Source organism: Microcebus murinus, chromosome 20 (assembly GCF_040939455.1).
Source record: "Microcebus murinus isolate Inina chromosome 20, M.murinus_Inina_mat1.0, whole genome shotgun sequence".
Taxonomy (NCBI): Eukaryota; Metazoa; Chordata; class Mammalia; order Primates; family Cheirogaleidae; genus Microcebus; species Microcebus murinus.
The window spans coordinates 19,911,246-19,934,035 of NC_134123.1; the positions used below are offsets into that span (position 1 = coordinate 19,911,246).

At 38.1% G+C, this 22,790-nt stretch overlaps 1 protein-coding gene across 5 annotated transcripts in view; it reads left to right on the forward strand.

Annotated features, from left to right (window-relative positions):
• Positions 1–22,790, forward strand: part of NFATC3 (nuclear factor of activated T cells 3) — a 117,678-nt gene that overhangs the window by 63,377 nt on the left and 31,511 nt on the right. For 4 of the 5 annotated variants that reach the window (XM_012742321.3, XM_012742329.3, XM_012742320.3 and 1 more), the window contains 4 exons: positions 231–371; positions 6,685–6,740; positions 8,192–8,318; positions 18,932–19,939. In XM_012742321.3, the coding sequence (XP_012597775.2) occupies positions 231–371; positions 6,685–6,740; positions 8,192–8,318; positions 18,932–19,939 (1,332 nt within the window). The remainder of the gene's footprint in view (positions 1–230; positions 372–6,684; positions 6,741–8,191; positions 8,319–18,931; positions 19,940–22,790) is intronic. The other variant, XM_075995736.1, reaches the window with a different exon arrangement.

Here is a 22,790-nt window from a genome sequence, read left to right on the forward strand (position 1 = left end):
AAAATAATGTAAAAATCCATAAACTAAATATATCTATTTGTTTTCTAAACAACTTAGTTCTTTTATTAAGTATTGTTACCATTGTCTTGAATTTGAAAAGGTTGAATCAACTAATCCCCAAATTTGCTTCTCTTTATTTTCATTTTGTAGCTTCAGCTTGTCATTTATGTATGAAAGATTTTTAACTAATATTTTGTTTCTTCTCAACTCTTAAAAAACAAACAAACCAGCCCAGCGATCTGCTCAAGAACTTCCTCATATTGAGAAGTACAGTATCAACAGCTGTTCTGTAAATGGAGGTCATGAAATGATTGTGACTGGATCTAATTTTCTTCCAGAATCCAAAATCATTTTCCTTGAAAAAGGACAAGGTAAATAATATGTGAGTTGATTGACTTCAATCTAGGGGCAAAAGGATGAAGTAAATTATTAAGATGTTTCGGTGATAATAACAAAATAGTTTCCTAAAGCTACAGGCATTTATGTACTTGATTTTATTGTAAACCGAACATTAATTAAATTTTCATACAAATGTTAAATTCTCTTTAAAGATGTCTTAAGAGTAGAAAAATTCCCCTAGCAATTCTACTTCTAGGTATAGAATTTCAATTCAAAAGAATTGAAAATATAGGTCAATACAAAAACTTAGACACAGATGTTTATAGCAACTTTTTAACAGCCAAAAGATGGAAACAATCCAAATGCTCACCAACTGATGAATGGATAAACAAAATATGGTATATCCATATCATGGGATATTATTTGTCCAAAAAAATTAATGAAATATTATTATATGCTACCACATGGATAAACCCTGAAAACATGCTAAGTGAAAAGAACTACAGAGGTCACATTATATGATTCCATTTATATAGAATGTTAGAATAAACAATCTACAGAGACAGAAAGTAAATAAGTGGTTTCCAGTAGTTGGAGGAAAGTGTGAATGGGGCCATTTCTTTTTGGGGTGATGAAATGTTCTGAGATTAGATAGTGGTGATGGTTGTACAACTCTGAATATACAAAAACCCTCTGAATTGTATACTTTAAAAGAATGAAATATATAGTATATGAATTATATCTCAATTTTTAAAAAAATAGAAGAACCCAGTGTTTATCAGAGTGTTTGATTTTATCCCTTCGTATGCTTCGTTCTTTCTTCTTCTTCTTTCTTCTTCTTCTTTTTTTTTTAGACAATCTCACTTTGTTGCCCCAGCTAGAGTGCAGTGGCATCATCATAGCTGACTGCAGCCTCAAACTCCTGGACTTAAGTGATCCTCCTGCCTCAGCCTCCCAAGTAGCTGGGACTATAGATGTGAACAATGACACTGAGCTAATTTTCCTATTTTTAGCAGAGACAGGGTCTCACTCTTGCTCAGCCTGGTGTCCAACTCCTGAGCTAAAGTAATCCTCCTGCCTCAGCTTCCCAGAGTGCTAATATTACAGGTGTAAGCCACCTTGCCCTGCCCCTTTCTTGAGTATATTTAAAATGCTTTTCCATCAATTATTTCCTCAGTTTTAAAACATTTTAAAAATTGTGGAATATTAATACCATTTTTATGAGTAATATAACAATTACTTTTACCTACTACGCAGCTTAAGAAATATAACATTTACCTTTAAAGGCCTCTGGGTGCCCCTTCCTCACCTAAATCAATCCCTGCTTTTCTTTATAGTTTTATTTTATACAGTTTTTCCCCCATTTGTGGGGCTTCTACAATATTGCATGTATTCTTCAGAAAATTGCTTTTTTCAGTGATCAAGAATTAAGGTTTTAAGATTAAGCCAGCCATATTGATTCATGTAACTAAAGATATTTTGCTTTCACTACTGTATAGTTTTCTTATTGTATAAATGTACTGCAATTTATTATTCTTTCTTTTACCAGATAATTGGGTTTTGTCCAGTTTTTGGCAGTGCTGAACAAACAGTAGCTAACAATGCTGCTATGAATGTTCTGGTTCTTACCACCTAGTGGACATATTCAAGAATATTGTAATTCTTAAATTTTGTTAAGTCTATTAGGGGTAAAATGGTATCTTGAACTTTAGCCTCAAATTTCCCTGCTATCTTTTGAAGTTCTTATGGGCCATTCATATTTTGTTTGTTTTGCAGTACTGTTGACGCCTTTGCCTATTTTCTCCATTGGAACATTTTTCATTTTCTTACTGACTTAAAGGAATTCTTTCTATATTCTGGATATCAAAATGTGTTGGGAACGTGCCCCATCCTTTTCCTCTCTCTCTCTCTCTCTCTCTCTCTCTCTCTTTTTTTTTTTTTTCTTTAAATATTTCTTTGGGGAAGGGAACATCACACTTATATGCAATAAAGAGAAACATTTTTACAGTCTGGGAGGGTTTTTTTTTGTTTTTTTTTTAACACATCTTATGACATGAATTCATAGGGATCAGGTTCCTCAGGCTCCTTTCCATTGCTTCTCTCAAAATGTGCTTCTCTGGGTGGAGCAGGCTGGCACTTCAGTTGAACCCAGGTGCCTTTCTCTTTGGCTTCCTTTTCTTTCTGATCATTTTCCTTGATACATTTCAGGAAGCTGTCTCGGCTCTTAGCATGCTTAATATGCTCAATACACACATCAATCCTCTTGGCAAGAATCTTACCCTTAACTTGTATGTTTACAACAATGCCAACAGCATGCTGGGTAACATTGTAGACTCTTCCAGTTTTGCCATGGTAACATTTGTGGAGCATGCCTTTTTGAACAGTACCCATTCCCTGGATGTCTACAATATCACCTTTCTTGTAGATTCACATGTATATGGCCACAGGAACAACTCCATGTTTCCAAAAGGCCTAGAGAACATGTATTGGATGCCTCTCCTCTTTCCCTTTGTGTTTGTCACTTTGGCAAATTACTGGAAGATAGTGGCTCCCACTGAAAGCTCCTCTCTTTGAATTGTCTATATTGAGTAGTCTTACTTTCCCTTGAATATGTAACAAATCTCACCCATGAAACCTTCTATACTGGGTACTGTCTTTGTGTCGAGCTATTAACTTCCGATGTGATTCTATTTGTGATTGTAGGACCAGTCGAGTTTATTTATTCTTGAGTTAGTTTTGGTTATTTCATTTCTATTTTCCCAGAACTTTATTCATTTCTCCATGGAAATCATAACCTTCTAAAATCCATTTGACAACCAGGTACTCACTCTTCGTTATTGACACTTTTTTTCTTGGCTTTGTGTAATTTTTATCTAGTTCTTGGAGATCTTTATTCCCATTTATCTTTTTTACTAGTTTTTCTGACTCTTAAGTAATAGGTATTTTCTAAGGTTTTATATTGAGCTGTCTTTTCATTATATTTCTTCTTTCTGGGAAATTTCATTAACTTCCAGATCTTTCTATAGCAACATTGTTTCTATTAAACTTTACCCTGAACTTTAAAAGTGTCCACTGGATATTGCTACATAAATGTCCCACTGATACTTAACATGTATTAATAAAAACATGTCTGACTTCACAAACTAGTTTATCTGACTGGGTTTCCTAATTTGATTAATAATAGGATATTCTTGAACTGGAAACCATGTGGCTGTCTTTCTCCCTTAAAATTCTCCTGGCATGGTGATTCATGCCTGTAATCTTACATTGTGGAATATAGCAGGACCTTGTCTCTAAAAAAAATTTTTTTTTTGCTCGAGGCGGGCGGATTGCTCAAGGTCAGGAGTTCAAAACCAGCCTGAGCAAGAGCGAGACCCCGTCTCTACTATAAATAGAAAGAAATCAATTGGCCAACTGATATATATATAAAAAATTAGCCGGGCATGGTGGCACATGCCTGTAGTCCCAGCTACCAGGGAGGCTGAGGCAGAAGGATCGCTCGAGCCCAGGAGTTTGAGGTTGCTGTGAGCTAGGCTGACGCCACGGCACTCACTCTAGCCTGGGCAACAAAGCGAGACTCTGTCTCAAAAAAAAAAAAAAAAAAATTTTTTTTTAATCATCCAGGCATGGTGGTGTGCACCCGTAGTCCCAGCTACTCAAGAGGCTGAGGCAGGAGGATTGCTTGAGCCCAGGAGTTCAGGGATGCAGTGAACTATAATTATGCCGCTGCACTCCAGTGTAGGTGACAAAGTCAGGCCCCATCTCTTAAAAAAAAAAAAGAAAAGAAAATCCACTTCCCTTCAACCTCCTCAACCCTGACCAGTACCCTGCCCTGTTTTTAAGAAATAACAGTTCTGTTCCATAATTTATTAATTGATTAATTGATATTGTTTATGAAGCAGTATTATGTGACATAGATACTAGTCTAGGGTATAATGGTGAATGAAACCTTCAGGTTGCCTGCTCTGGTAGGCTTTACATTCTAGTGGGGTGGCCTAACAAACAGTAGGCATATAAACAAAAAATTGAACAAGATAATTCCAAATAAAATTGCTATGAATTAAAAGGATATGTTGATAGAGACTGAATGGTGGACTGTTTATATCAAATGGTCAAGGAATATTTTTCTGTAGAGGTCACATATTAGGTGGACAAGAAGCATAAGGAAGAAACAGTGTCTTAGAGCTGTTCCTTTCCATTGTAAAAATTAATTGGTATCTGAATACAATTAATATGTATATAGCCTATTTCATTATTGAATTCATTTTATTTAATCTAGGACTTCACATTTAAAAACTTTTGATTGAAACTGAGTCATGTTAAATAGTGACTGGTTTCAGATGAGATTGCAGTTGTAAACATAATTCATTTTCTAAAAGTACCTTCAAGCTGGGTGTGGTGGCTCATGCCTATAATCCCAGCTACTCAAGCGGCTGAGTCAGAAGGATCACTTTAGCCCTGGAGTTCAAGACCATCCTGGGCAACATAATGAGACTCTGTCTCAATCAATCAATCAATCAATAAAAGTACCTTCAATGATCCCCTTCATTTTATATGCTCTTTCATTTGGCATTCAGGCCATAATTTGCTGCCTGTATTTCCAGCCTTCTTTCTTACTGATCCCTGCCTCGTACTTTATACTCCATCAACACAGATGCTTACAGTTCTCTGTATCTTGCAGTTTTTTGTCATCTTGCCTTTGCTCATGCTGTCTCTTCTGGCTTGCCTGCCCTTCCCCCACATTATGAGTTTAATCTCTTCTTTAGTTTCAGTTCAAGAGCTCCTCCAGGAAGCCTCTACTATCCCAAGATTAGGTTAAGGACCCTGACCTCTGCTCTTGGTTTAACCAGAATGCACCGTTATTAGTTATTATACCCACCATGTTTTATTATAATGAACTGTTTTGTGTTTGCCTTTCATCCACAGACTGATGGCAGGGCATCCTGTCTCAGTTATCTCAGTAAACAGATGATTGCTGAACTAAGTTATAATTCTATATTGTCCTAGCACTTGTCTGTAGTATTTCTTGTGCAGCAGGAATGGCCATTATCTAGTTACCAGACTGGGAAATGATAGTTACAACCTGGAAGGCGTTTGATGAAGTCTCTCCTGTTACCTTCACAGACCAAATTAATTATGCTAGCTGTGAAGATACTTTTATAGCTTAGTCACTGGATGAATGCCCATGATACAAGAATGCTTTGGAATAGCTGCACATCAGTCTGGAGTGAGACTTTTATCAGCAGGTGGGGCTGTATCCAAGTGAGTAGTTCACATGGGATAAAGAGACAAAAATGTGTTAGCCAAACCTTTAGGTGACACAAATCTGGAAAACCTAACAAATATTTTTAAAGACCCTCATCAGTATCTAAGAAGATCTTGTCAAGTAATCCAACAAAATGAAATATCCCTACTGGAAGAAATTAATGTTACAAGGGTTAGGCAAAAAGAAAACCCCAGCTATTTAAGTGCACAGTATGGGAACTTGGCAGTAGGAAATGTGATAGACTGAGGGACACTTGTTGACCACACACTTAGTGTGAGAGTCAGTGTGGTACAGCTGCCAAGAAAGCTTTCATTAACAGACACAGCACCTCCACATAGGATGGCAAGAGCCTGTCTGCTGTGCATGGTCATTTCTCACCTGGACTATGCAGTCCTCCTGGGCCTGGTGCATTTGGAGGAAGACGGTCACACTGGAGGGGCATGTTCAAAGAAGAGTGATCAGGAAGGCTAACATATTGTATAAGGGATAGGTGCAGAACTGGGAATACTAACCAGCAAGGGAGGAAACACATGCAGACATAGCTGCTTTTCAACATCTATAATGTTATCTTACAGAGAAGCACTCAAGATTTTTTGGTTTTTAGTGGCTTCAGGGAGTACTTAGACCAGTTATTGGAGAAAATTGAAGAATGCAACTTGATGGTATAGATGAGTAGTCTTTTATACCATAGAAACAGATTTTGTTTATCATGAGAAGCTTTCTAGCAACAGTTATTATCCAAAGATGGAATGGGTTACCTGGTGAGAAATTGAGTTTCCCATCACTTGAGGTACACAAGCAAAAATTGGACAACACTTTGTGGGCGTGCTCTCAGGACTTTCAGACAACACTTGGGTAGATGGGTAGAATGAACTCTGTGGCGTTTGCTAACCTGGGCAGCTCAAGATCATTCTCCTAATTTTTTCCCATTGGTACATGTACACATTTTATTTCATAATGGAAGTCAGTGAGAAAAGGATTCCCTTTGCCAATGAATTTGTGATACTACATGCATTCAATTTTGTTTGTATGCTTTCTGATATGAATTGCTTTTAACCATAGATTGTTTCTTTCAATAGATGGACGACCTCAGTGGGAGGTAGAAGGGAAAATAATCAGGGAAAAATGTCAAGGGGTAAGAAATTTACCTTAATTCTTAAGAAATATTTAAGAAGCTTAATGAGAAAATTGAAGAATGATGCTTTATGGTATAGATGAGTGGTCTTTTATATATTGAGTAATAGAAAAGTAAATTGGAATTTTTAGAAGTTTGGAAGAGAGATACTTTCCTGGTATTAAAATAAAATTAAAGTTTAGAAAAGATAACCAATTGGTGTATTCTCTTTTTTGTGCATACGAAAGGAGAAATTAGAAATGAAAGAAGATTATCAGAAGGTTCTTATTGAAATTATTATTTATTTCTCTGAATTCAGTGAATAAATGAAAACAAATTCAGTAAAGAATATATATAGTGGGCAAAAGATAGGAGGAAGACAAGCCTTTTGGGATTTGTGTATTTAGCACACTAATCTTACCTCCTCAGCTACTTTATTAAGTCTTCTAGGATTCCACATTGAAAGCTGGGTCCCTTCATTATGGTTAAAATGGAGACAAAGTTTTCTCTGGAGTAGGGAATACTATTTCCCACTGTGCTTTCCAAAGATCCTGAGCAATTAGGTTGAGGATTGCATTTGGTTTGGAGCTAAAGGTTTTCACCCTGCTTGTGTAAAATTATTTTTAATATGGATATGGATTTTATGTAATGCCAATTTAGGACATTTTGAATATAAAGCTTAAGAAATCTAGGCTGGGCACAGTGGCTCATGCCTGTAATCACAGCACTTTGGGAGGTCGAGGTAGGAGGATTCCTTGAGGCCAGGAGTTCAAGACCAGCCTGGACAACATAGCAAGATCCTGCCTCTACAAAAAAATTTTTTTAATTAGCCAAGCTTAATGGTATATGCGTATAGTCCTAGCTACTCAGGAGGCTGAGACAGGAGGATCACTTGAGTCCAGGCATTTGAGGTAGCAGTGAGCTATGATGATGCCACTATACTCTAGCCCAGGCAATGATGAGGACTTGTCTCAAAAAAATAAATCTATAGTGCAACTTGAGAAAAATCAAACATGATTAAAAACCAGAATGGTCAAGGCAGGATGGCTTTTGCCTGTAATCCCAACTACTCAGGAGACTGAGACAGAGCAAGACCTCATCTCTTAGAAAAGTAAATAAATAAAACCAAAACAGACTTCCTGTTAAGATTAATAGTAACATGTACTATTCAGTAGAGCAAAATATCTCAGTACATAGTATATAAGACTGTTTTTATTTCTGCTATAATTAGTAACACAGCTGGACGGGTAAAAAAGCAATTTCCCCTTTAATGAGTAAAAGTCTTATCTCTGTCAAGACTTATCTATCCATATGGTAAATCTCCAGAAGACTTTTCTGACCAGTTGATGTACATAATTATCTATGATGGGAAAGCCCTTGTAGTTAAAGACTCATGAGTTTCACTGAGTTTAGCAGGTGCATTTCATTTTTAGTTCTGAGTGTAATACAATCTTCCTTTCCATGTTCCTTAGGCTCACATTGTCCTTGAAGTTCCTCCATATCATAACCCAGCAGTTACAGCTGCAGTGCAGGTGCACTTTTATCTTTGCAATGGCAAGAGGAAAAAAAGCCAGTCTCAACGTTTTACTTACACACCAGGTATGAGTTGTTGTGATGGTTTGCTATAGAACTTTCTTTTATAATGAGTAAAAAGTTACTCAGTGAATCCTTTTTTAGAGTGTTTAAGGCAGGGTGCTTATAATCAATAAAAATGCCAACATATACCTAATCTAAAGTTTGTGTTGACTTTAAATATTAGACTAGCTATCAGTTGTTATATATGATGGACTGTAGGTTTAAAGTCTTTTTTCAGAAGCTTTCAGAACTCACCAGCATTACAGAGGGGCAGGTGTTTGTGAGTATGTGTGTGCTTATGGGTCATGAACTCCCCTTGTGTCTTTGGCACTGCAAAAAGGCAGTGTACCTACTTCATTGTGTCTTCATCTCAACCATACACAATCAGGTGAAAAATCTCTCATTGAATTTTCATTTGGCAAGCAACATCTGTACCATACGTGGGCTGTGGGGAATATGATGTTGATGTAGAAGTTGCTGATTTTATAGATACACCCTAACAAAGGAGGCTTCCGTGCCTCTATTTGCAGTAGTTCAAGTGTTGTAACTTTCCAGTTTTTGTTTTTTTTTAATTTCAGCATATTATGGGGGTACAGATTTTAAGGTTTCAATAAATGCCCATTTCCCCCCCTCCCCCCAAAAGTCTGAGTCTCCATCATGACCATCCCCCAGATGGTGCACATCTCACTCATTATGTATGTATATACCCGCCCCCCTCCCCCCTCCCACCTGCCCAATACCCTATTACTGTAGTACCTATGTGTCCACTTAGGTGCTACTCAGTTAATACCAGTTTGCTGGAGAATATATCTGGTGCTTGTTTTTCCATTCTTGGGATACTTCACTTAGTAGTATGGGTTCTAGCTCTAACCAGGAAAATATAAGATGTGCTATATCACCATTGTTTCTTAGAGCTGAATAGTACTCCATGGTATACATATACCACATTTTATTAATCCATTCTTGGATTGATGGGCACTTGGGCTGTTTCCACAGCCTTGCAATTATGAATTGTGCTGCTATAAACATTCGAGTGCAGGTGTCTTTTTTGTAGAGTGTCATTGGATCATTTGGGTAGATGCCCAGCAATGGGATTGCTGGATCAAACGGTAGATTCACTTGTATCGCTTTAAGGTATCTCCATATTGCTTTCCACAGAGGTTGAACTAGTTTGCAGTCCCACCAGCAGTGTAGGAGTGTTCCTCTCTCTCCGCAACTCCAGTTTTTGATTGTGATACATAAATATATGCAGTATTTCATGCTGATGAGTACATACTTAGAGAACAAATATTTATAGAGGTCTTCTCTGTGCTAGGCACTGTGCTAGTCACCAGGGCATATAATAAAAAAATCGTAGCGAATTTTACTCTCCAAAACTTACTCTTAAAAAAACTTTTTCAGGCCGGGCGTGGTGGCTCACACCTGTAATCCTAGCACTTTGGGAGGCCGAGGCGGGCGGATTGCTCAAGGTCAGGAGTTCGAAACCAGCCTGAGCGAGACCCCGTCTCTACCAAAAATAGAAATAAATTAATTGACCAACTAAAAAATATATATATACAAAAAATTAGCCGGGCATGGTGGTGCATGCCTGTAGTCCCAGCTACTCGGGAGGCTGAGGCAGTAGGATCGCTGAGCCCCGGAGATTGAGGTTGCTGTGAGCCCGGCTGACGCCACGGCACTCACTCTAGCCTGGGCAACAAAGTGAGACTCTGTCTCAAAAAAAAAAAAAAAAAAAAAACTTTTTCAGTAGTTTATAGTGAATGAAAATAACAAACACTTGTATTTGAGAGGGTGTTGGTTATTATTAGTAGTAATGGTTATTCATTTGTTACTCATCTTTTTTTTTTTATTTTTTTTTTTTTATTTTATTTTATTTTTTATTTTATTTTATTTTTTTCCTTTATTCCAGTAAGACAGAATGTTACTCATCTTTTAAAGCCTGGTTATATTTCATTTATAGTTTCTAAATGACACTTATGTTCCAAAATCTGAAAATTATTATTACTTGATAATGTTAATATATTACTTGGTAATAAAATATTTCAGATCATTTTCATATAGACTATAGACCTTTCAAAAACTAAAGATTTTGGTTAGCCATTTTTTTAATTCAGTAATTTGAGTGTGTCTACAAGGTGGCAAACCCTATCTCAGTCTCTTCTTGCATGGGACTTATGGTCTAGAGGGACCAATAGAAGTTAACAAGTTGCTAAATAAATTAACAAATTTGAAATTAGAAACTGAGGTTACAACTCTGAAGGAAAGGTATACAGTGCTGTGGGGTGCAAATAACAGAGGGACCCTTGCCTAGGCTAACAGGTTGAGAAAGGCTTCCATGAAGAAATGATACTTGAATTGATAACTGGAAAATGATAGTAATAGTTTGTAGTTATATAGCATTTGCTATGTTTTTAGTCTTTTTCTTAGTCCTTGCTATATTAATTAATTTACTCTTCATAATAGATCTATGAGGTAGGTTTTTATTCTGTCTTCAGATGACGAAACTAAGTGGTTAAATAATATGCCCAAGGTTTCACACGATACAATATAAGTCTTAGAGGCCGGGCGCGGTGGCTCACACCTGTAATCCTAGCACTCTGGGAGGCTGAGGCGGGCGGATTGCTCGAGTTCAGGAGTTCGAAACCAGCCAGAGCAAGAGCGAGACCCCCGTCTCTACTATAAATGGAAAGAAATTAATTGGCCAACTAAAAATATATACAAAAAATTAGCCGGGCATGGTGGCGCATGTCTGTAGTCCCAGCTACTCGGGAGGCTGAGGCAGGAGGATTGCTTGAGCCCAGGAATGTGAGGTTGCTGTGAGTTAGGCTGACGCCACACACTCACTCTAGCCTGGACAACAAAGTGAGACTCTGTCTCAAAAAAAAAAAAAAAAAATATATACACACACACACACACACACACACACACACACACGCGTGTGTGTGTGTGTGTGTCTTAGAGCCAGACTTTCCACACAAGCATTCTGGCTCCAGAATCTGGGTTCCTGTTATTCTAGAGTACATCTCAGGTTTGTTTGTTTATTTAGTAAACATATAGAGCATTTAGTGTATGCAAGATGCGGTTCACACATAACATTTCATTTATCTTCCCATAACCCTATGAGGTAGGTACTGTTGCTGTCCTCATTTTACAAATGAATAAACTGAGGTCACACAGGTAATAATAAGTGGCAGAGTAGGATTTGAACCCAGGCAGTCTCACCATAGAGTCTATAGTATTCATTATTAATACTATGTTAAAGTGAGGAAGAACATTCCAGGTAAAAGGCAGTAGCATATGTGCAGACCTTGTGGTTAGTGGGATCATGGAGTATTAAAAGGTCTATAAGAATTGAGTTTTGGCCAGTATTGTGGCTCAAACCTATAATCCCAGCACTTTGAGAGACTGACACAGGAAGATCACAACATAGTTAGACCCTCTCTCTCTAGAAAATAAGAAAAATTAGCTGGGCCTGGTTATGTGTGCCTGTGGTCCCAACTACTAGGGAGGCTGAGGCAGGAGGACTGCTTGAGCCCAGAAATTTAAGGCTGCAGTGAGCTATGGGAAGGACTGTAAACACTAATCTGAATAAGAAGGGTGAGGGCTTTTGGAATTACATTAAAAAAGCAGTGGGACTGGTGGATTTGAGGTTTTGATTACTGCCCTCCAATGATAGTAAATGAAAGGCAAACAGGAGAGAATGTGGTGCCTTTATGTTACCAGTTCATAAATTGGGAGGACAATAAAAGGCAGAATCCTAGAGGGCATTACATATGAGAATGGAAATCAGTGGAGCCCAGGACTGGAGAGGGAACATTGGATTGGACTATAATTGTCATGACTGGCTTTATGGTTGACAGAATATAATTCAAGTGGCATATACTACTAACAGAAAGAAGAATGGACTCACAGGAGTGAGTTTTGGATAGTACTTGTTCTGGTTGATTACTATCTTTTCTTTGTAACAGTTTGCTTTTTTCATTTTTGTTTTATAATTTTGAATAAAATTTTTACCAAAGCCAGTATATTACTGTAAATTTGTTTTAAAAAGACAGGGGGAAGGAATATTTTAAAATATTCAAGTTCTCTTCTGTCCTGAAACTGTCATTCTGTCTGTCTAGATTCTTTTGATCCATAAATAAAAACATAAATTTTTAAAAATGGAAATGGGACCAGCCCATATATAATTTTATAACTGAATATTTTTATTTTACCTCATCAGCAGATAGATTTTTACAGAATTTTGATAACTTCTTAGTATTTTGTTGTGTGACCCAGTCTTTGGTATATTAGTGGGGTTTTTTTCTTTTTCTTTTTTTCTTTTTTTTTTTTTTTTTTTGAGACAGAGTCTCGCTTTGTTGCCCAGGCTAGAGTGAGTGCCGTGGCGTCAGCCTAGCTCACAGCAACCTCCAACTCCTGGGCTCAAGCGATCCTTCTGTCTCAGCCTCCCAAGTAGCTGGGACTACAGGCATGAGCCACCATGCCCGGCTAATTTTTTCTATATATATTAGTTGGCCAATTAATTTCTTTCTATTTATAGTAGAGACGGGGTCTCGCTCTTGCTCAGGCTGGTTTCGAACTCCTGACCTTGAGCAATCCGCCCGCCTCGGCCTCCCAGAGAGCTAGGATTACAGGCATGAGCCACCGCGCCTGGCCTATTAGTGGGTTTTTATAATCATATTAATTTGTATGAATCCTTTATATTAGAAATTTTAACTTTTTGATTATGGCAAATAATTCCTTTTTAATTTTTACTTATAAAAAGTATAGATATTCATACATCGCTTGTTTATTATTAAAGGATTTGTTAATTTATTACCTTTTTGGCAACTTTCTTGCAATAGGGATCTGGCCAATATCAATACCCAGTGGATCGTTAATTGCAAATGGCTGATTCTTTTTTTTTGAGACAGAGTCTCACTTTGTTGCCCAGGCTAGAGTGAGTGCTGTGGCATCAGCCTAGCTCCCACCAATCTCAATCTTTTGGGCTCAAGTGATCCTACTGCCTCAGCCTCTACAGGCATGCACCACCATGCCTGACTAATTTTTTTGTATATATATTTTCAGTTGGTCAATTAATTTCTTTCTATTTTTAGTAGAGATGGGGTCTCACTCAGGCTGGTTTTGAACTCCTGACCTTGAGCAATCCACCCGCCTTGGCCTACCAGAGTGCTAGGATTACAGGCGTGAACCACCACGCCCAGCCATGGCTGATTCTTTTAAGTTATTTTTATTAGATAATCATATTTAGCATTATTTGTCCAGCAATCAGTTTCTTTAAAAAATGAAGACAGTTCCCAGCATATGTATGTAATTTCCAAAGTCCCCTGACCACACATGTTAATGGAGTGCAGACCCTCCCCTAGTGGTGCTGCCTAAACTTCTGCCCAGCCTCTAACTTCAGAGCTTCTGATGTGGGATCGCCCACCCCACCATACCTGAAGCTATTGAAGCCCAGCAGAAGTTATTTGCACTGGAGGTACCACCTGAGCTCTAGTTTTGGAATAATGTAGCTTTTATGGGCAAAATTAGAGCCAAACTCTCATGTTTAACATTGTGCCTGTGAGAAAGTATATTCTAAGTAGTTGACTGGACAGAGATTTTTGGATTGTGTTGGCTCTGATTATGGGACAAAGACTGCTTTTGTCAGGAGATTAGGTCTCAGCCCTGCCACAGACTGTACCCAATAAGAGTAAAAGACTAATTTGGTGGTTTTTATACTGTTCATATTGTTATATTCTTCATATATAGTCTTATGTAAAAGCCAATGTATAGAAAAGAATGAAAGGTGGCTAAGCTGTTCTGTTTATACTGGAAAAGGAAATCTAGATCTATTTGCTGGATCCTACTCTTCCACATCTGCTACTTGGAGGGGAGCATCAGGCTACCCATGGTTTAAAAACTACTAGACCAGTTGATTTTTTTTTTCTGAATCTCTTCATGCATCAGCATCCTAAATTTGAGAATGAGCATGTATAATACAAAAGATAGAATTCATTCTCTCTGACAATTGCAACCAAAAACATAGAGTTCATGGGTTTCTAAAACTCACCTTATTCTAGATATTGTAAGGTCCCTTTAACTGTATTTCTGTCCAAATAAGAATAAATTAGCTTGGATGGACTAGCACTGATTAATTCTGTGGTTTAGTAAGGTTGGAGTCTGAACCTCTTATGAGCAACAAGAGAGAGACTGGATTTGGCAGAGTGGAAATAACACTCAGTTTAGCAGAGTGAAACTCTCGATTTGGGTGTCTGGATATGGGTCAGGAACATAAGGATTGAATCATGCAAAAAAAGGTGACTGTTAATGCTTTCGTTTTCAGCCCCTCTTTTTAGTCCCACTTTTTAGTTCATGGTAGCCCACCACTTATGTAACCAAGGTCCCTACTTCCTCCATCAAGATTAATTAAGCAATGAGAGTAGGAGGCTTTCTTGGATATTCTCTCTCCTTATATAGAATTGTAACTCTGGGCATAGGATTCTCTGATACCAGAGTAGGAGCTGAAGTAGAAGAGAAAAAAAGAATCTAGTGGTCCAGGGACACAGTTCTGTTTCTGCCAAAAGTCAGAAGAAAAGTACATACACTGAAGACATTCAGGAGGTCAAGAGCCAGTAAAAAGAGTGAACTTGAAACACCTGAGCAAGAATCAGAACCTGTGTGGAGGCCTGAGTCAGGAACATGAGCATTGCTCTAGAAGCAGCAAGAGGATTGGTAATAACCTTTCTCTCTTTTGGGTTGTCTCATTGTTAGGACTGGGCTCACCAATTGCCAGGTTTAGAGGTTAAAGCAGGTGGATCATGAGCCCATTCTGTTCTTGTTACGAAGCCAGAGTAAAATGAAGAATTCAAATGCACCTCTAAACAAGTGCTTTATTAATTACCTCTCAATAAAATACACTATCAGGACTATCTTAATTCTTAGCTTGAGCAAAAGACTTGAACTAACCAAGTGACCTTAAATAAGGTACTTAACCATTTAGAACCTTCATTTCCTCAGCTTGAGAACATGTTTATGTGGAGAGATTTGGCAGGAGTTTAATAAATCGTCAGATGAGATTTGACCATGCTTTAGGTGTCATTGTTATCTTCTTTTGACATAAAATTAAGTACTTATATTTTGTGAAGATCATGAAATTTTTAATTATGTTAATTATTATTACAACTTGAACAATAAGATGTGAGTCAGAAAAAAATTTTTAGTGAGTTATAGCACTTCAATAGGAGGCTGAAGTAGATACTTTTTAGAAAAGTGGATAGAAGTATTTGCTAAGGGAAACAGTGAAATCGATTATATTGACACCTAATAAATTAACTAATGGCTCGTTTCTCTTGTGATATGCACATCAAATAAAATAAGCAAAATGCATTGATTCCTACTTTGAGCAGTCATTTCATCAGGTAGATTCATCCTAAGTCATGGATTTGCTCCCTTTTTTGATGTGATAAAGGATAATGATTGATATTCATAGCCTCTGCTTGCATGACAGATGGTGAAGTGGAATCTCCCTTTGTAATACAGTGTACTGCAGTGATTAAAAGTGTGGACTTTGGAGGCAGAAAAACCTGGGTTCAAGTCATTTTGATGCCACTTTACTGCTGTGAGATCTTAGTGTCATTAAACTTCTCTTCAATATACTCATCTATAAGGTAGGGAAAATAACCTCATAAAGATTGTCTTGAAGTGAATTAGGATCTTCCGCTGCAAATGTCAGAAATTCAATTCAGACTAGCTTAAACAAAAAGAGAATTTATTGGCCCATGTAGTTGGAAGGTTAATTGGAAAACCAATTTCAGTCATGGTTTCAGCTCAAACAGTGTTGTCTAAGGGCTCAGCCTTTCTCTTCTTCTTCTTGTTCTTTTTTTTTTTTTTTTGAGACAGAGTCTTGCTTTGTTGCCCAGGCTAGAGTGAGTGCCATGGCGTCAGCCTAGCTCACGGCAACCTCAAACTCCTGGGCCCAACGGATCCTTCTGCCTCAGCCTCCCGAGTAGCTGGGACTACAGGCATGCGCCACCATGCCCAGCTAATTTTTTCTATATATATTTGTTGGCCAATTAATTTCTTTCTATTTGTAGTAGAGACTGGGTCTCGATCTTGCTCAGGCTGTTTTCAAACTCTTGACCTTGAGCAATCCTCCCACCTCGGCCTCCCAGAGTGCTAGGATTACAGGCCTCCCAGAGTGCTAGGATTACAGGCCTCCCAGAGTGCTACAATTATAGGCGTGAGCCACCGTGCCCAGCCCTTTCTCTTCTTAGCACTGCATTTCTTTCTGTTGGCTTTACTCTGGGGTAAGCTCTTACTAGATGGCATCTCTAGGTTTGGTCTTTGTAATTAGCAATCCTAGAGAAAAGAGCCAGCATATCTTCACACACATAGATTCACATATGCATGTATATCTCCCTCTAAGTCAATCCTAGGGTCACATTCAAATATCTGCTCTAATATTGTTGAGTTGTAGGGATTTGTTATTTGTTCTGAATATTAAACTCTTTTCAGTACATTATTTGGGAATATTTTTTGCATTCACTCTCTTGATAGTGTCTATTGGTATGCAAAAGTTTTTAATTTTGGTGAAGTCTGATTTAAGAAACCATTACCAAATCCAAGGTTATGAAGTTTTGTCCTGTTTTCCTCCAAGAATTTTATGGTTTGGCCTCTAAATTTAGGTCTTTGATCCATTTTGAATTCTTGTATATTATATAAGGTATGGATTCAATTTCATTCTTTTACATGTGGATACCTAGCTTTCCCGGCACTATTTGTTAAAGAAGACTGTTCTTTCCTCATTAAATGGTCTTGGCACCTTTGTTTTTGAAGATCAATTTACCAAATATGTGAGGCTTTATTTCTGCATTGTTCTCTATGTCCATCCTTATGCCAGTGCCACACTGTTTTGATTACTGTAGCTTTATAGTAATTTTTTCTGCCTAATTTTATTTTATTTTGTTTTATTTATTTTATTTTATTTTTTTTTTGAGACAGAGTCTCACTTTGTTGCCCAGGCTAGAGTGAGTGCCGTGGCGTCAGCGTAGCTCACAGCAACCTCAAACTCCTGGGCTCAGGCAATCCTTCTGCCTCAGCCTCCCGGGTAGCTGGGACTACAGGCATGCGCCACCATGCCCGGCTAATTTTTTATATATATATCAGTTGGCCAATTAATTTCTTTCTATTTATAGTAGAGATGGGGTCTCGCTCTTGCTCAGGCTGGTTTTGAACTCCTGGCCTTGAGCAATCCGCCCGCCTCGGCCTCCCAAGAGCTAGGATTACAGGCGTGAGCCACAGCGCCCGGCCTGTTTTATTTATTTTTGAGATAGGGTCTCACTCTGTCACCTATGCTACATTACTGTGGTATCATGGTAGCTCACTGTAACCTCAGACTCCTGGGTTCAAGTGATCCTCCTGCCTCAGCCTCCTGAGTATTAACAGCTGGGACTACAAGCACATGCTATGACACCAGGCTAATTTTTCTATTTTTAGTAGAAATGGGATCTCACCCTTGCTCAGGCTGGTCTTGAACTCCTGAGCTCAAGCGATCCTCCCACCTCAGCCTTGCGGAGTGCTAGGATTATAGGCATGAGCCACCACACCCCGCCCTTAGTAAAGTTTTAAATCAGGAAGTGTGAGTCCTCCAACTTTGTTTTGTTTTTCTGTTTCAAGATTGTGTTGGCTATTTGGGGTCCCTTAAGATTCTGTGTGTATTTTAGGCTAAGTTTTTCTATTTCTGCAAAAAACATCACTGGAATTTTGATAGGGATTACATTGAATCGGAAGATCACTTTGAGATATTGTCATCTTGGCAATATTAAGTCTTCAATCCATGAACCTGGAAGATCTTTCCATTTATGTAGATCTTTGGTTTCTTTTAGCAGTGTTCTAGTTTTCAGTGTATAAGTCTTGCCCTCCTTGGTTAAATTTATTTCTAAGTATTTTGTTATTTTTGATGTCATTGTAAATGGAATTGTTTTCTTTTGAATTGCTTATTATCAGTTTATATAAATACAGCTTTTTTTTGCATGTTGATTTTTGTGTCTTGCAACTTTGCTGAATTTATTAGCTTTTTGTGGATTTTAGCCCTACCTTTGATCCTCCCATGGTGATGTGGAATCAAATGAGATACATGTAAACCAGAAGCTCTATGAATGTCAAATTTGTGATTTCTGATATATGTGATGTGACATGCAAAACCAGTTGACTGGAATGTTTCGGAGCAGGGATCCCCAAATTCAATGCTTTATTAGACTGTAGGATTTTTTGGGGGGGGTTAAAAAATCATTCTTCAATATGTAGTACATACACAGTTAAAAACATTTAAAAGGCACAAAAAAGTACATAGAGTAAAAGTGAATCTCCCCCCTGTCTGTGTCTTTTAGTTACTTAGTTTCCCTTCCCAGCAGTAAATCTAGCACTTACCAGTTTCTTGTGAGTCTTCCCAGAGATACCTATGTATTCACAAGACATGTGTGCACATGTATGTATGTCTACACACACAATATTTTACATGAACTGCCTTACCTGAAGTTGTTTGAGTTTGCCCCCTCTGGCTTGGATGCATATAGTTGAGTAGCCTAGAATGAAGGCCTATCATAATTATTTTATGTATTATGTAATAACATCTGCTTTAATCATTTTCTTTCTAGTTTTGATGAAACAAGAACGCAGAGAAGAGATTGATTTGACCTCAGTTCCATCTTTGCCTATGCCTCATCCTGCCCAAACCCAGAGGCCTGCCTCTGATCCGGGGCACCCACATGACAGTGTACTGTCAACACACAGAAGTTTGGTGTGTCCCATCCAGCAAGCATATGCATCCATGGTAACCTCATCCCATCTGCCACAGTTGCAGTGTAGGGATGAGAGTGCTGGTAAAGAACAACATATGATACCTTCTCCAGTTGTACACCAGCCTTTTCAAGTCACACCAACACCTCCTGTGGGGTCTTCCTATCAGCCTATGCAAACTAATGTTGTGTACAATGGACCAACTTGTCTTCCTATTAATGCTGCCTCTAATGAAGATTTTGATCCAATTTTGTTTCAGCAGGATGTAGCTCTTCCTAGTTTAGTAAATCTTGGCTGTCAACCTCTGTCATCCATACCATTTCATTCTTCAAATTCAGGCGCAACAGGACATCTCTTAGCACATACACCTCATTCTGTGCATGCCCCGCCTCATCTGCAGTCAATGGGATACCATTGTTCAAATACAGGACAAAGATCTCTTTCTTCTCCAGTGGCTGACCAGGTCACAGGTCAGCCTTCCTCTCAGTTACAGCCTATTACATACGGTCCTTCACATCCAGGGTCAGCTACAACAGCTTCCTCAGCAACCTCTCATCCTCTGGCTAGTTCACCACTCTCTGGGCCACCATCTCCTCAACTGCAGCCTATGCCTTACCAATCTCCTAGCTCAGGAACTGCCTCATCACCATCTCCAGACACAAGAATGCATTCTGGAGAGCACTCAACTCAAGCACAGAATACAGGCCAGAGAGGTCTTTCTGCATCTTCATCCTTAATATGTCAAAGCTTGTGTGATCCAGCTTTATTTCCACCTGATGGGGCAACTGTGAGCATTAAACCTGAACCTGAAGATCAGGAGCCTCACTTTGCAACCATTGGTCTACAGGACATCACATTAGATGATGGTAAGTTCATCTATGTGTTCTTGATGAACAGTGATGACTCAGGAACTTTCTTCTCTAAGAGTCATGAAATAGTTACCATTGGATTGCTTATAGGTATATGGTTGGGCTTTTAAATAAATTGTTATTAGAAATACATGTTAATGTATAACCTTGAGAATAGATATGAAAATCCATACTTTAAAGTCTATTTTACTACTAATATCTGTTGTTGACCAGGGCATCTTTTCTTACAGAACATATAGTGAAATCATAGTATCTAGAGAATGGAATTAAGGGACATTAATTCAGTAAACATTGCTGAATGCTATCCATTTGCAAGACATGGAGCTAGATGTTGGGAATATTAGGAATGCATTAAGATAGAGTTCTTGTCCTTGAGGAGATTTACACAGGTAAAGAACCTGCTCCCCTGTAGCCCTGCCAGCTTGCTGAGTCAAGTAGTGGTGTTGGTACAAGATGGTACTGGTTCTGTTGCTGCTGCTGCAGCTGTTGGCACAAGGATAAAAAGAGGCTATTTATGTAAATGTAGCAAGTTGGTATATAAATTTGAGTATTTATGAAATTAATTTGAGAACTCAGGAATATTAGTCATCTCAATAATTGAAAATTCCTCCAAATAAGATTTTTATATAACAATTTTAGAGTTTAATCTTGGCTTTATCATTTATATGGTCATGAAATTGTGTCTAAATAGGAATTCAGTGAAAGCTACCTATAACTATCATCCAATATGAAAATTCTAAAGATTCTGAAACACGGATATAGAATTTTCGTTCTCTCTCTGATTCTGTATTCCTCTACTGTAGGAAAATAATTAAAGACCAACTATCTTCTATCACAGGTCTGGACAGGCTGAGTTCACTACTTAGTTGCAAAGCTGGTATTAAATCCCAAGTGCCAAACACGAGGGAGCAAGGAAGGTAAATAAGATGTGGCACCTTATCTCCTGGGGTTTTCCAGTCAGACTAGTACAGACTATACAGTGCAAGAGGTCTGAGTCACCACAACAAAGGTATAAAAGAAGCACATTAAAAGATCAATGATATATAACATTTCACAGGAAGGATTCTGCAAGGCTTCCATGAATAGGTGATATTTGAGCTGAGTCTCAGAGGATGAATAGAGTTGGGCCTCTGTATCTGTGGGTTCCACATCCATTGATTCAACCATCTGCGGATTGAAAATATTTGGGGGAAAAATGAATGGTTGCATCTGTACTGAACATATGCATACATTTTTTCTTGTCATTATTCCCTAAACAATACAGTATACAACTATTTACATAGCATTTACTCTGTATTAGGTATTATAAGTAATTGAGAGATGATTTAAGGTATACAAAAGGACTTGCATAGGTTATATGCAAATACTACACCATTTTTATAAAGTACTTGAGCATCCATGTATTTTGGTATCCTCGGGAGGGTGGGGGTGGAGTCCTGGAACCAATCTCCTACAGATACTGAGGGAAATTGTCCCTTGGTAAAAATGGGAGATATGTTCCAGGACCACCCACGTATAACCAAATGTACATCCTGCAGCTGGTCCTGTAGAGTATAAGAAAAGTCAGCCCTCCATAGGATCTTTGTATAATCAGGTTTCACATCCCAAGAATACGGCATTTTCAATCTACGTTTGATTGAAAAAAACCCACGTGTAAGTGGACCCTCAAGTTCAAACCTGTGTTGTTTAAGGATCAACTGTGTATGTTTTCAGTAAATGAGGATCAGAGGGCAAGTTAGGCAATATGTGCAGAAACTGAGATGTATCTGGGAAAGCTTGATTATCTGTGCCTGGGGTAGGGTGCAAATGGTACAGAAGAAGTCATTTGTGTGTAAACAGAAGGTATATGTGTAAATTAGAGTAACACCTGAAATTCGCATAGCATTTTTCTATTCATTATCTAACCCAATTCTTAACCATTCCTCTATGAGGTACATCGTGACATTTACAGAATTGGACTTTCCAAAGGTCACACAACTAGTAAGCAGCAGAGCTAAGACTGGATTCAGATTTTTTTTTTTAGTCTAGTCTTCTTCTTATGGCATTGTAGCTGCCTCCCAAGAACAGCAGGCCCTAGTGGCTAGAACCCTGTGTTAAAGGATATCCCTCAAGGTTTTTTTTAATTCCTAGATAATATAAACACATGTTCACACTGCATCTGATATGTCATACTTGTGTTGGGAATACTTGACAGTTCTGATATCTTGCTGTGCTTTTTTTTATGCACAGCTGATATAAGTTTTGCTGTCTACTTAATGATGAAGCCAGGAGGTAGAGAGGCTACTACTTTTATGAAAATCAGATTTGAAAAAACTAAAGACTCTCCCAAATACGCTTTGACTTTTTTTTTTTCCTTAACATCAGTTTTTAAAATATTGCCTATTTCTTCTTTTGGCAGTTGTACTAACTATTCATAGTACTTTTCACACTGAAACAAAGAGTGAGACCTTGAGTGATGACCTATCACTCATTTGTGATATAACTGAAAATATGAGATTCATCGAGCAGGTCTGGAAGGGTATTTCAGCTCTTTTTCTTTAAAAAGGAAGACATTTCTACTTCTAAAAAAAGACTAAAGCTAGAACCTGTTCTTTCTTATTTACCACGGATTGAGAGATTTGGGGGTATGGGGTGGGATAGGCAACAAATTAGAATTTTTAGAAAGGTTTTTTGAATACTTGAAATCTTTTGAATATGTAGAGATATGTTGCAAAAACAGAAAATATGGAGAGATGAGGGTGGCTGTAAAAGCAATTTCATTTTTGCTCCATTCATTATGTGGGGCACAGGATTAAGAAAAGTTCCCAGATTATAGCCCCACAGAGGACAGGGACTGGCTATTGAATTC